The 14,843-nt window shown below is 41.3% G+C and overlaps 1 protein-coding gene across 1 annotated transcript in view; it reads right to left on the reverse strand.

The window, feature by feature from the left end:
• Positions 1 to 561: 561 nt before the first annotated feature.
• The window catches only part of ITGAV (integrin subunit alpha V), a 65,075-nt gene continuing 50,793 nt past the window's right edge, over positions 562 to 14,843 (reverse strand). Inside the window, exons 26-30 of the mRNA XM_083706209.1 lie at positions 14,450 to 14,563; positions 11,062 to 11,175; positions 10,858 to 10,968; positions 9,479 to 9,601; positions 562 to 7,613 (exon numbers count right to left, since the gene is read on the reverse strand). Of these exons, the coding sequence (XP_083562335.1) occupies positions 7,518 to 7,613; positions 9,479 to 9,601; positions 10,858 to 10,968; positions 11,062 to 11,175; positions 14,450 to 14,563 (558 nt within the window). The 3' untranslated portion in view covers positions 562 to 7,517. The remainder of the gene's footprint in view (positions 7,614 to 9,478; positions 9,602 to 10,857; positions 10,969 to 11,061; positions 11,176 to 14,449; positions 14,564 to 14,843) is intronic.

The following is a 14,843-nucleotide window of genomic DNA, read 5'->3' on the forward strand; positions in this document are numbered from 1 at the left end:
GGGAAAAAAGGAAAGAAAAGAGGCAGCTCCGGGAGAGCGCGGGGGAAAGAGAAGCCTCGCTGCTGCTGCTGCTGCTGCTGCTTGGGAGAGTAAATTACTGTACTTGCCTTGCCCCGGGTTAGGGGGCGCAAATTACTTGCCTTGCCCCGGGTGCTGATAACCCATGCTACGCCGCTGGGCCTTGGGGGTCATTGCCTGGTTTGCCACTGCCCCCCAAATACGGATCCTACCAACCAAAGTGTTGGTAAGCTTACTTCATCCAATTCCCTGCAACTTCATATTCTTACATAATGTTCTCTTTGCATGCCTTATTAGAGATGGTCTGTTGTAATGTTCAGTGTCTATAGGCCTGCATCATAATAGCAGAGTGAGCATTCTTTTCCCTAACCACTTAATTAACACCCATGCACCAGTTTGACGAGCTTTTGCTACTTTATTGTAATGCATCAGTCTCGGGCAGTCCCAGCTAGTTTTATATCAGGAGAAAATGCAAAGCAATTTTGTGAATGTGAAGTCGTACATATCCTGATATTTGTGTTTTGCAAATAAATCCAAAGGACAGAGTGAAATAAGTATTTTATTCATCAATGAACAAAGAAACATTAGTTATCCTACTATTTACATTAAAGATTTATTCGATTGATTTATGTGAACAATTTAAAAATATATCTGACTTTCTTTTCCAAGTGTTTTAACTTCAGTGGATTTGTGGATTAAGGGATGGGCAATGTAGTAAGTCAAGTAATACAGCTAATGTATCTCCTATAGGCTATATTTACAGCTGCTGTGAGTGACAACAATGATTTGTTTTATTTGTTTTCAGCATTTAAAATACTATTAATTCACAGAACTTTTATAAGGCTTAAAGTGTAAGTGCTGGTGGATTTTATTTATTGCTTTTCCAAATGCATTTTTTTTTAAATTCCTGAGCATTAACAGTGTGACCATCCTGTTCATGCACAGTCAAACCCAGTTACACATCTGATGTTTCAATGTATTGTTATTTTTTTAAGGAAACATATACTCTTATTTCTAAGAGAAAGTCTAAAGTGCATTGAAGACTTCCGCCAAATAAATACACAGAAAATATTTTAGGATGCATCTACAACAGCACCTACAATTCCCAGGATTCTTTGGGGGAAGGAATGACTGTGAAATTGGAGTAACAGGTGCAGGTATATGGCATAACATATATTATTTCAGCCTATATCCTATGGAATCACACATAGTAAATTAAAGTGGTTGTGAGACATCTGAAAAGAAATGTTTGTGTGAGATGTTTAGATAAATGTTGTTCAGATGGGCTGAATAGCACTGCAGCGTCCTGATATAAGAGGGCACATCGTAACCAGAAATTCATATTAGCAAAGTGCATTTATGATATAATTAAGAAAAGGTCTCAGTTATGTGGTAGTTACACTGCCAATCATTGGTTTGTTTAGAAAATGGCGCACGTGTTTCACAAACAATAAATCACTACATATATATAAAAAAATTAGGAAATGGTGAAATAAAATACACATTCTAAACATCAAGACCACAAACGTAGGCTGGAATCCGAAGATTTATCTTAGACCTGCTGAAAGTCTTATGCTCACCCCATTGAGATGTTTTACTTTTAACAACCCTCCACCCCATGAGAGATCATAAATTACTTTTGCTTCTCCTTTGTCATATTGGCCAGATGTTACAGACAACTCCCTGTCTCCTATCCCCAGTTCTCTGTAATGTCTAGGCCAAAGATGGAGAATCCAGGGCCCTCCAGATGTTGTGGGTCTCCAAGCAACATAGCTCCAGCATAGCTAATGGTCATGGACAATGGGAGCTGTAGTCCAACAACATCTGGAGCACTATAGGTGCCCCACCTGTGGTATAAATAGAAACACAGTACAGTGATGTGACATAATTGCACTGTGTTGTGCCTCACCTAATTCATTGTTGGCCAGCTGGGGCAAAGCAGAGCACAGTACAATAATATAATACCATGTGTGTCTTCAGACATTGCAAGGAAGCTCTGGCAATGCTGTTCTTATAATGTCTAGTTAATCCCCGAGTTTGAAAACTCAGCTGTGCAGCATGAAGGACTGTCTAAAGAAACAAACAAATTAAGCACCCTTAAATGAATGGATATTTGGGTTCAGGCCATAGTCTCTCATTGGTTACTATTAGTGTTAAGTAAAATGTGTTACTGTTTTTAATGGTGGGTTAATTTATGTTGAATTGACATGGAACATTATTGTAAGGTCAGTATCTTTAGAGGAATAAATGTTTGACACAATAGTTGCAGTGTACTATCAGCTCAGTAAGAGTACAATCATTATTTTACTTGCAGAAGTTATAAAAAACTAAATAAGTTTACAACTAGCAAAATTTGCTAAAGTACGTGGTGTGTCGCCCAATGTGGGCAATCACATTTCTAGAGCAATTATACAGACAAGGAGGCTGCAAACCTAAGTATTCTGACTAGTGAATACGTTCTGCTGAAAGCAATGGAGCTTACTTCTGATTAATCCTGTGGGTGATCATAATACTATCTACAGCAGTTAAATAGTCACTGTGGTTGCACACCTAAGCAGTATTATTAGTGCACAGGTTCTACTAAAAGCAATGGGGGTTAGCTATGAGTAAACCTACTTAAACCTGCAAGGTCAGTTTAGTATATTTGCTCTCTGCCCTGCTGACCTCTGGGAGACAATATATGCTACATTCATCTCAGGCCAACATGTGTGTGAGGTGCCACATTTTATGCTTGTCCTGGGTTTGGCTTTGGTACTAATTCTGTAGCAAGGAGACACAGGGAAAAGACAAATGGAAGAGACTGACTTTCAATCTGAAGTGTTTGCACCAATATAAAGTCTTCAGACAGCCCATAAGATGCACTCAAGTACTTCCTCTCTAGGTCCCTGGAATTCTTTATGCAAGTAAAAGAAAAACCCTAAGTGGAATGAGTATATAAATGCATGTTCAACATCAGTGATGACTTGCCTAACTATAAGAGATATAGTGTATGAAATGGAGTTTTCTGCCCAGAAAGTGTTTTGGCCCCCCCCACCTCTGCAAATATTTTCAACTGAAGCTGTTCATACATACTGGGTTCATGCATGCTCGTTGAGTGTATTATATTTGCACATGGATATTCCACTTCAGCTTCACACACACAACATTCATAACATAAAATCACTTGATACTGCCTTTGAAATAGCCATCACAGGTCAAGCAGGACAGATAGAGGTTTCCGTATGACCTTAAACTCATTTAAAATAAATAAATAAAATTGGGTGTCCTGTGACATTATGTAACAAACCTGCGAATGTGAATGAATTTTAAGTGACTAGAGATATGCGCAACAGGGAGAGAATGCCCCGACAGAATTACAGCATCTGGTTTTTCCTTAGTGAGGCCTGTATATGTTGATAATTTGGCAAGGAATTAATTAAAACTGGTTATAAAAGATGAATTGCATTTGATTATTATTTTTTTAAAAAGAGCAGCGAACTCAGAAAAACATCATGCCCCATTCCCAGCCCGTTGATTCAGTTATAATAACATTACATTCCGTTAAATAATTCAATCAACTCAGTACCTCTCAGAATATGCCATGAAAATGAAGCAGTGGTGCACCAATATTAAAGCATAAATGCATTATGGACAGATAGATATCAGCTCTATCGGCAATAGAATGACAGTGTCTTATGAAGAATGGGTGGTTGGTTTCTGGAAGGGATTTTGATGAAGAGATCACACAGCTCTGTTGATAAGAGCATGAGACTCATAATCTCTGGGTCATGGGTTCAAGCCCCATGTTGGGCAAAAGATTCCTGCATTGCAGGGGGCTGGACTAGATAGCCCTTGTGGTCCCTTCCAGCTCTACAATTCTATGATTCTATGGTTTGTTCTAATGCTGTGTATAATAACTTTGAAGGAAATATCATACTATATAATACAACTTTGTATTTTTTGAAAAGCGGTTGCCTATACATAGTTCATTTGATTATTAGGGAGTCCTATATTAGTGATGGGACGCAGGTGGCATTGTGGTCTAAACCACTGAACCTAGGGCTTGCCGATCGGAAGGCTGGCGGTTCGAATCCCCGCAACGGGGTGAGCTCCCATTGCTTGGTCCCAGCTCCTGCCAACCTAGCAGTTCGAAAGCACGTCAAAGTGCAAGAAGATAAATAGGTACGCTCTGGCGGGAAGGTAAACGGCATTTCCTCGCGCTGCTCTGGTTTGCCAGAAGCGGCTTAGTCATGCTGGCCACATGACCCGGAAAAACTGTCTGTGAACAAATGTCAGCTCCCTCGGACAGTAAAGCGAGATGAGCACCGCAACCCCAGAGACATTCGCAACTGGACTTAACTCTCAGGGGTCCTTTATCTTTACTATATTAGTGACAGGAATGCTTTGGCAAAAAAGCACTGATGTTGCAACATAATGCCTCTCAAATTACGAAACCTCTATCACACACCCCTAACACCACACAGAACTGAAAAACCCAGTGCTACCTTTACATCTTTAATTAATGCATTTTTGTCAGTTTTCTAAATCTTGTTGTTTTCAGATATTTAAATTTAAAGATGCCAAAACTCCCAACACCACTGGGTTGCAGCTATTAGCTGTGGGAGCATAGGACTGAGTTGTTCACTGAGTATGTTAAGCTGCAGAGAAAAGAAATTCAAATTTCTAGTTAATAATACAAATTGGCAGATTGCTAAACGATATACCACTCGGAAATTTATGCTTTTTGTAATACAGGACACCAAGATGTGTCTATTCAACAATGAACTTGATTGATTACTCACCCTGGGTTGCAATTCTGTGCACACTTACCCGACAGTAAGCCCCATTGAACAGAATGGGACTTACTTCTGAATGCATAGGATTGTACTGTTAAGAAGGATACTTTCAGTAACAGCTATGTCTAGATACAGACCAATAGAGCCACAAGGCCAGAAAAAAATATTTATCTCTTATCTTAACCATATTTGCTTCCAATTAAGCAGACTGAACTGACAGGACATAGCCATTTGGTTTTGGTTTGGGGGGGTAGCGTTTTTTGTACATTTTGATGCATAGGCTTTTGCTGTGTACAAAATATATATTCTTCATGAAAAAATTATTAAGTATAAAATGCTTAATATATTTCATTTTGCCTACTTCTGTGACATTCTTTCCTTTAAAAATATTTACATATAGTACAAATTCATTCATCTGAATGGTCTAGGAGGGGATATCCAAGAAAAAAGAGATTTGGATAAACTAGAGTACTATCTACAAAGTGTTGCAGCGTCATTGGCCCTTATGGAAGAACACACTGCGTATGTGGCAAAGCAAAACTATCCAATAACCCAGGGTGGAAAGTGGAAACTGATACAATCTGTTGTGTTTTGCAGTTGCAGTTCATGCTTATCAAACAATAGCCTCTTTCAGTATGGCATTTGTATGGAAAGTGCTACTTTGAGCCCCATGGAAGCAATTGTCTTCTCTTTATTTTCTTAAGCCTAGTTCACACCTGCATGCTCATCACTTGATAACTTGCCTGTATGAAAGGGCCATCAGATCTGGCACCATGGCATAGATAGAGCTCTATTTTTCCAGTTGCTCCTAAGTTCACACATTCAGCTAACAGTCATCGAGTACAGTAATCAATATCCCCCCCAAATCAAATGATGTGCATACATGTGGTGCACTAGGCCTGAGATAAACACTAAAACTTAAGTCCCTTTGTATTTTTCCTCTCACAGAAAATAGAGATGATGTTAAAAATAAATCAGCAATTCAGAACCACATCACTTTGATAAATCGACCTCATTTCCCAATTTTGGTAGTTCATCTACATGGCACACAGTTGCTCTCATAGTCCACATTTTTTTATTTCTGCAACTAGGCATATCCTTCCCGTTAAATGTACTTACAATACCCCATTTTAGGAAAAGGTAGAAGCACCTAAGATCAAACCTTACAATTCAGCTTCACATTTGCCTCCTTCTGTATTATCGCCTCAGTGGTCACTCTTCTCCAGGAAAACTCTCCATGAGAGCTCTTTAATACCTGGCTAACTATCTCCAATGGGGTTTCAGCTTCCTTCCATAGATCAAATCCTGGCATTGATCCCAGAAAGAGTGAAGGTACAGTCGACATCCTCTGAAATCCCATTCACTGGAACTGCCCTTTAAGGCTCTTTCCTGCTTAACAACATGCATCCTGCGAGCTGTTCAGAATAAAATGCTTTCCCTTCATTACTTCACTGCTTTCCTCTATGACGATTTTTTTTTTTTTAACTTCCTGGCAAATGCAACTATGAGGGGGTCCCACTTGAGACAGCATGACATTGGCACTTAGTATCTTCACTGGGACATGCTCAGCACAGCATGTCTGCTATCACCGCCTGTCAACTTACTTGTACAAACAGGATTCCTTCTTTACATGTCTAAGGGTTTGATCTGTAAAGACCCAGAGCAAAGCCAAGATCTAGAGCGGGATGTGGCCTTCTGAACTCTTCAGTTTTCTACCTTAGGCTGCAGGTAAGAGCTGGAAATTGTGAGACACATTTGTTGAAGGCTTCTAGTGGGCTTGTAAGAGGTTACAATTACAATTCATCTAAGCACCATTTGCTTCGCTCCCTCTATTTCCTCTTCTTGCTCATCCTCCAACAGGCTAGTTTTGCTAGAAATAATTCCATTTTGTTTCAAAACTTGCATTTTGAAAGCAGAAGTAAAATTATGCATAGTAAGGTCAAGCAGATACTCTTAATTATTTTTATAATATATTGTGATTGAAGAATTTCCATTTCCTTGTATAGGCTTTGAATTTTCTGAAGTGCAGAAAAATTATGAAAGGCTAGAAAAGTTATCAGAAGTCTGGTGCACAAATCAATCATTTCCTAGAGTATGGGTATATTAGTGTCTAGAAAAAGGCTGATGATATCTCATAAATATTAGGGAACCGAAATAAATCTTTTGCATCTACGAAGTGGACAGCAATTCCTGAAACGGGTACCGTACAGTTGTCTTCTATGGTGAACTCACTGAAAATCATATAACTGGAGCAGAATATTGTACGTTTTGTCAATTTCTGGTTTGAAAATGTAGTGGCAAGTTAAGTACTTCTGAGGATTGGTGAGTACCGTGGAATGGTCCAGCCCAGACAGTCTTCAATTAGTGTACACACAGTTCATTAAACGGATGTAGTAGTTGCAGGTCTTCAAACTCTTGCTAGCAGTTCAAGTTGTACCAATCAATACATTTTATGTCTTTAGCCTTCCGAAGCCGGATAAGCAAGGCTGTGGCACTAAAAATATGCTCATCAGTGCACATGTATTAGTCATGTATGTGAACAGGATTAAATAGGAGGGAGGCTAACATATTGTTAACCTCTGACCACTGTAAATGCCAGAAGACACCTGCAGTGCAATTCTAGACAGTCTGTCCCTCAAGGCAGAAAAAGTACACATTTTTTTTAAAAAAGGAAGGTGTTGACCATTCTGAACCTTTTGGTAAATGACACAGCTAAAACACTGCTTAGGCCTCTGATGTCCCTTCTCCATTTTCATGTGGCTGCAGCTGTTCCCTTTCTTGTTCTTCCTGAGGTGGCCGCACACGCTTGAAGAAACCCACCTGTGTTGTAGAGAGAAAGGAAGGAAATACAATGCACATTGGGAGCGACACGGGAATTATCTCTGCCCATAAACACCCCTGGGCCTCACTCATGGGGGTATCAAAATAGTTAAGGCATCCCTACAACAGGTAGACAAATGCAGCCCCCAATTTCAAAAACATTTTACCATGCGCACAGAATCCGCATACAGTGGTACCTCAGGTTAAATACTTAATTTGTTCTGGAGGTCCGTTTTTAACCTGAAACTGTTCTTAACCTGAAGCACCACTTTAGCTAATGGGGCCTCCTGCTGCCGCCGCGCCGCCGGAGCACGATTTCTGTTCTTATCCTGAAGCAGAGTTCTTAACCTGAAGCACTATTTCTGAAGTACCACTGTACGTGCATGGGACTTCCATATGCCACGCTACTGTTGTTACACGCACAACATCCACATACATAGCCTAGTTGACCCAGCACATCAACAGCGCTTTAAAAATCTATTTACTGCTGAACCTCTTGCCACCAGCAGAACTCAGCCAGGCTTTCTGCAATAACAGATCTTTAAACATCTGGACGCAGATCTTAAGCAGCCAAGTCATTGTTACTATTTTAAAACATTTAAATATTTCCCGTGCAAGCTCCTGTTCTGTGAGGTTGGTCTGAAAACTGGTATAACTAATGCTCTGAGTAAGCAAACCTGTAAAAGGGCTGGGGAGGGTCCATTTGAATCAGCTATAACCAGAGCTCTCACAGCCAACCGCTACAGAAATCTCAAAGGCTGTACAACATGTTTCCTTTGGTTCTTTTCCTTGTGTTTACCTGAAGCTGCAGCTAAATGGACAAACTCCCTGTTCTTCTACCTGTTTTGTGCTTTCATGTGATTGGGCACGTGTACCTCTACAACCATGCTGAATGCCCCAAAAGATTACTCATCTGATTTCTGTCTTTGGCTACTGGATTTCTGGCTTTGATTTCCAAATATTTATATGGAACACAAAAGGTAAGTCAGTTTAGAGGAACAGGGGAACATTTGGCCATCTTTGGGCTTGGTAGAGGTCCCAGTTAGACAGCTTCCCCAATCCACAGCCTCTTGCCCCGCACCTGACATGAAGTGTAGGGCATATACCGATGTTGCTGGGATGTGCTGCACTACAAAGTGCCTCACTGAGAACTTTCTAATACAGCCAATCAACAGGCTGGCAGAGGAAATAGGTCCATTTTAATTGAAACCTGTCTGCAAAGAAAAAGGGCACATTCTTTGTGCCCATCAGCTGATCTCCTTTGCGGGTGTACTGCCAGTGCCCATCAGTGGCTTTGTGCCCAGTGATCCCCTCTGGAGAGGTCATCTTGAGGGAATGACAGGTGGTCAGTCCCACCCATCTTTCAAAGTTTCTTTGTGGCAGAGGTAAGGATCTGGCCCACTGACTGTATCCAGTTCCCCACCCATGATTTAGAGCAGCCTTTCTCAACCTTGGGTCCCCAGATGTTTTTGGCCTACAACTCCCATCATCCCTGACCACTGGTCCTGTGAGCTAGGGATCATGGGAATTGTAGGCCAAAAACACCTGGGGACCCAAGGTTGAGAACCACTGATTTAGAGGCTTCTTCCCCCTAGGTTGAACCTACTCAGAAATAAGCTCCACCAAGTTCAGTGGGAGCTAATCACAGACGAGCATAGGAGTGCACTCTGAAAAGTACCATAGTACAATAAAATGAGCCAGGATAGCTCAGCTGGTTAGAGCGTGGTGCTGATAAAGCCAAGGTTGCAGGTTCGATCCCCATATGGGACAGCTGCATATTCCTGCATTGCAGGGGGTTGGACTAGATGATCCACAGGGTCCCTTCCAACTCTACCATTCTATGATTCATTAAAGACACCACTTACCCTGTACATTATAAAGACTAGAAGTGCCAGAAGTAATAATCCTGCTAAGACGGCTAGTATGATTACCCAGACTTGCACGGTCATGGGTGCTGGCTGAATACCCCACAGGATATTCGTGGTAACCTAAAGAGGAGGAGATGACAACATATTTTATAGAGAAACAATGTAGAGCATTGGAGGGATATGCTTTGGAAATTCTTCATGATTCACTTGCATGTGGCACACCAGTGGGCAGAAACAAACACTGTTCAACGAAAGGGAAGGAGCAAGGTTTTCCTGGCCTATGTTTGTGTGTATGCTGTGATTTGGCAGGAGCAAAATCTTGACACTGCTTGCCAAATTGCTCGTAAGATAAAGGTAGCTTCTGGTCGGAAGATGATCGCATAGCTTCACTGGCTTGGATTTTGAGTTTGCTCCCACTGATGGGAATATGCTTGAGTGGTATTCACTCACAGGATACTTGATGGCAGAAGTGGGAGAGGCAAGCTTAATCAGTACCCTCCTTTGCCCTGCAGCCCCTTGCACCCTCTGAAAATCTGCTGTGGAGGTTTGGAGGAATCTCCGAATCGCCTCCCCGCTACCGGAGCAAAAGTCTTCCATGAACAGAAGTACAGTTGTACCTTGGAAGTCGAATGCAATCCGTTCTGGAAGTCCGTTTGACTTCCAAAACGTTTGGAAACCAAAGCGTGGCTTCTGATTGGCTGCAGGAAGTTCATGCAGCCAATCAGAAGCCACAAAGCCCCATCAGACGTTTGGCTTCCAAAAATAGTTCGCAAACCAAAACAGTCACTTCTGGGTTTGTGGCGTTCAGGAGGCAAAATGATTGAGAACTAAGCTGTTCGAAAACCAAGGTACGGCTGCAGTCCTTCCATTTGCGGAAGGTTATTAGGGCCAATTAAACACCACTGAAGCCTCCATGCTGTCTAGCTTAATATTGCTGGCTTTGATGGTGATAAATCTGCTGAAGTTCAGGGCTGCAATCTTGTGCACATTTACATGGAAATAAGCCTCGATAGAATACATATGTCCTATGTAAACATGCATAGGATTGGGTCTGCAATTGTGTGATTAGTCGATTGCAATGCAATGGGCTGGCTCCAAGTTCTGCGGCAATGCTATTCTGTATGCCACCGCCAGACACGAGCCCAATCTGGAGCAGCAGTGTGAAGGCTGCATCTAAAGCTTTTAATTGAAGGCTAAAATTTAATTAAAAGCTTCAGCAGCATGCGATAAAACTGAATGAGCCCAACAATCCACGATTTAATATAGGACAATACAAACATTGGAAGCAGATCAGATGCGTGTTTCATTTTGACAGCTCTTTTCAGCTTAATTGTGTTACCCTGGGTCGCGCTAATTTTGAATATCAAATAGCTTACTATTGTAGAATTGTGGACATCTTCGGGAAAGGAAAGATTCTTGTAAGGGAACTCGATAACGCTGAAGGAAGCGGATGATTTGAGAGAATAGGAGTGGTTCTGGTTTTCTTTCTGTGATGGGGATGATAAGAAAGAAAATGTCAAATTAGAACCCATATTATTCAGGGGCAGGCAGATGTCGTAGAAACAGCAATGGATGCTTACGTTCATGAAAGTCTGAGTCCAAAGGCGAGATTTTAAATACAGAATTGCCGTCTTCTCCCTCTCTAGGCGACCCACTTGGCAGAATATCTTTAAACATTCTGCAGTTCCGCAGCCCTAAGGTTAAAACAATAGGAGAGGAAGAGCTGTACATGAGTTTTCAGATCTTATGTTCAAAGGAAACTAGTACCACAGAGCTATCCATGCTTCCATTTACTTCTTGATTTATTTCCTATGTGTTGGAGCCACCTCCTGAGAGCTGTTTGTTATGCTGTTATTACTACAATGGTGACTTAACATGTTTGGTGGTGTAACAACTACTACACCCTGCTTGGACACCACTGCAGCGAGACTTTGAATTACGCTGCTGGTGACTTGTGTGATATTCATACCAAATGTTGAACTTTGGGTAAAGGGAGTAAAGTGTGAATTAAAAGCATATGCTCCTGAACCATTTTTAGCTAGATCTCCCTGGCTAAATTTACCTACATACATTTCCACTATAGCATTCACCAAAATGTCTGGGAACTAACAGCAACTTGTTTTCCCCTGAAGATGTTTATTTCATGTAAGTAGAGTGGCATGAAACGACATTTCTGCCTGTTATCTCATTCCCTTTTCTGCTCCAGTTTCTTCAGCTAGAGAACAGACTGTCAAAGCTACCCTGGATGCTTCAAAGAAACAGCAAGAAGAAATCTCATGTGTTCTTGTTCTTATTCTATTCAATGAGATTTCTTCCAGCAAGAATATTATTAGCTCAACAATGGAAGCAAGAGGAAATGCCAACAAAAAAAGAATGGCAAACGAAATTGATGGACTATGCTGAGCTGGAGAGACTAACAGGGAAAATTCGAAACCAGCAGGACCAGACTTTCCTAAAGGACTGGAATAAATTTATGTCGTATCTGAAAGACAGTTGTAATTACCTAACATTGCTTATAGGGTTACAAGAAGTTTTGTAAGGAGGACTATATAAATTATTGTGAAAAGGGCTAAGATTGCTGATGTAAGATTGGACTTTTAGCAATAAGCATAGTAACAAAATGCAAAATCAGAAAGGAATTTAGAGAACCATTAGAAGTGGTTGAAGGAAGTCTTAGGCTGTAATAGCCAAATATTTGTTATGTTGTTTTGGAGTTGTTATGTTGGAAAATTTGTGCAAAATCTAATAAAAATTATATTTTTTAAAAAAGAAATCTCATGTGTTGCGTGCACCTCCTTCTATCCATGTTTCCAGGTCTTATCTATTGCTGTGGATGGGGAGAGATGAATGTTCCATGAATGAGAGCACTTGAGAGATGAGTTGTGGACAGATGTGGACAGAGAGAAGAAACAGAAATAGTTCCATCAGTATAGGATGGAATTATTATTTTTTTCAAGTGGCACCATGGAAATTCAGAATGCATTTTTTTTAAATGCCCATTTTTCATGAACACACCTTTGCCCTGTGATTTCATGCGCATACAGCTCCAAGCAAAATTAAGGTGGAGAAGAACAAGAGTGCCTTTTTTGGGTGTGCTTTCCTTTTCATCATACCTACAATAATAAAGCTCCTTTTGGACACATGAGGCAGCACCCTTGAACTGTGAAACCACAAGGCACAAAGGTAAGTCATCAGCACATGATTTTGGGAATCCCATTGTCCTTGACTTTTCCATTCCTGGAAAGGCTTGGAACAATGAGTTATTTGTCAAGCTGGCAAATCAGTTGTAGAGATTTGCACCTCATATATCACAGGCATCTGAAGTGCAATAAACATGCAGCATTAAATCATCTCTCGCTAGGGCCATTAAAATCCAATATTTGCTACCCTGCAGTGGCTGATGTAATGCTGTAACCTCTTCCTCCTGATCATGGGGAAAACATTGCAGCAGCAGCTGCAGGCATGCATGTTGCATTTCAAATTGCCATTGCTGTCACCCAAATGCAGAGGGGATGGGGGAATATGCCAGTGGCAAAGGATGTAGATGTGCACCACTTGTGTGTGTCCCATGTTAGGATTTTGTGGCTCTGGGTTATCTAAGTCATATGTACGATTATTCATACCATGCAAAGTATTTACATACATTTAAATGAGTTACACCCACTTATTCTGAGAACTCCAAATGAGCTTAGCATGCTCAGTCTGAATCAGTTGTTCTAGCGGTTATAAATCATTCCGTATAAGGATTTTTCTCAGAGGCATTGCTAGTGGAACATCCCAGGGAACTAGAATTGCAATACTCAGGCTCTAAGAGGTTTTGAATTTGAGAAACGTAACCTAGCAAGCAATATATGCTAAGGTCACTGTAAAACGGCCCTCAGGAATCTTTCATAGAGTCGGTTCCCTTCCAACCTTACAGTGCTTTGAGTCCTAGAGCTGGTACAGTCTTGGCTGACCACTTATTGCAACCCCTGGTGGCAATCTCAGTTGGTGTGCAATTTACAACCAAACCAAAAACAGTGCCTGCAAAAGAAGAGGTGCAAAGTTGCAGAGTGGTGTCTGCAGCGATTTGGATTCTGCAACCCTGCTTAATTCACTGGGCTCCTTCAGAAAGGGAATTTAGATAAAAACCCCATGTAATTTGCAGATTTAAATAGTGCTGAGCCAGCACACCTGGCACTATACACCTAGAAACATCACTACACACCTAGAAACATACACCTTGATGTTTTAATATATGCTATAAGCCACCCAGGGTGGCTGGGGAAACCCAGCCAGATGGGTGGGGTATAAATAATAAAAGTATCATCATCATCATCATCAAGGCAAAATTATCCGTAGTTCACAGGTATCTCTGGTAAGGGGAACTTGCATTGCTAAATATCTAAAGGGAGCTATGTAACATATTCTCTCTCATTCTTACACACTCCCCTGTCGTGATGCATGCCCATAACAGTCTTCCCCTCGTCCAAATCAAATCTTGATTCAATGATAGGAACTGCCTTATACTCAGTCAGATCATTTGTCCATCTGTGTTGACTGGCAGTGGTTCTCCAGTATTTTGGACAGTAATTTAATCAGCCTCTCCAGCCCCCACACTGAGAGATGTTCAAATACACCATGTTGCATGTTTTGTGTTAATCAGGGTGTCTTGCATTACATAGGTACCATATAGCAGGTCTCTACTCATCAAAAAGCATCTGATCAGTTTCGATCTCCCGTGAGTGAGGCAGTAGGGCCTAGGCATCTTTACCTAAAGACAGAGGCAGGCTGCCAAAGGTTTGGGCAACTATCCCACCAGCTTGCTCACCTCTTTTCTCAGAGTTTCCCTAACCAATCTGTCCGTCATGGTCAATCAGGGCTATGCATCTATATGAGAATTTGCTTTATGGAGCAATCCCTTGGGACACATGAAGCATACCTAAGATTCTCAAACTTTTCTCAAACAAACCAATAAACAGACATTACCAAAGTTTGTACATCTCCCTCAGCTGCGCTGAGGTCCCTCCGGTTGACATTGTGACTGCGGCTATCTCCTCCATTTGTTGTTTCATTCTTTTCATCTTGGTGAGGCGTTGACATCTACAGCATCAAGAAGGATTCAATTATCAGTACGGATTGGTGACACATTCCTAAACACTTTGCGGATGGGTGAACAGCATATATTGGAAATCGAGAGTGATAAACGAGACACCAAAAAGCCCACGGCCATTTTGAAATGGTCATTTGCCCTGTCCACATTCAGGGAACTGCTGTTGTCAAGTGAGCCCACAAGGGGATGGGCTGGTTTGGGAGTGAGGTGACTTCAACCAGATCTTTAGTGGAGAAGGTCTATGCTGCTGAGCAGACGAGATGAGAGTAT

This window comes from Podarcis gaigeae (genome assembly GCF_964106915.1).
Source record: "Podarcis gaigeae genome assembly, chromosome: 1".
NCBI lineage: Eukaryota > Metazoa > Chordata > Lepidosauria > Squamata > Lacertidae > Podarcis > Podarcis gaigeae.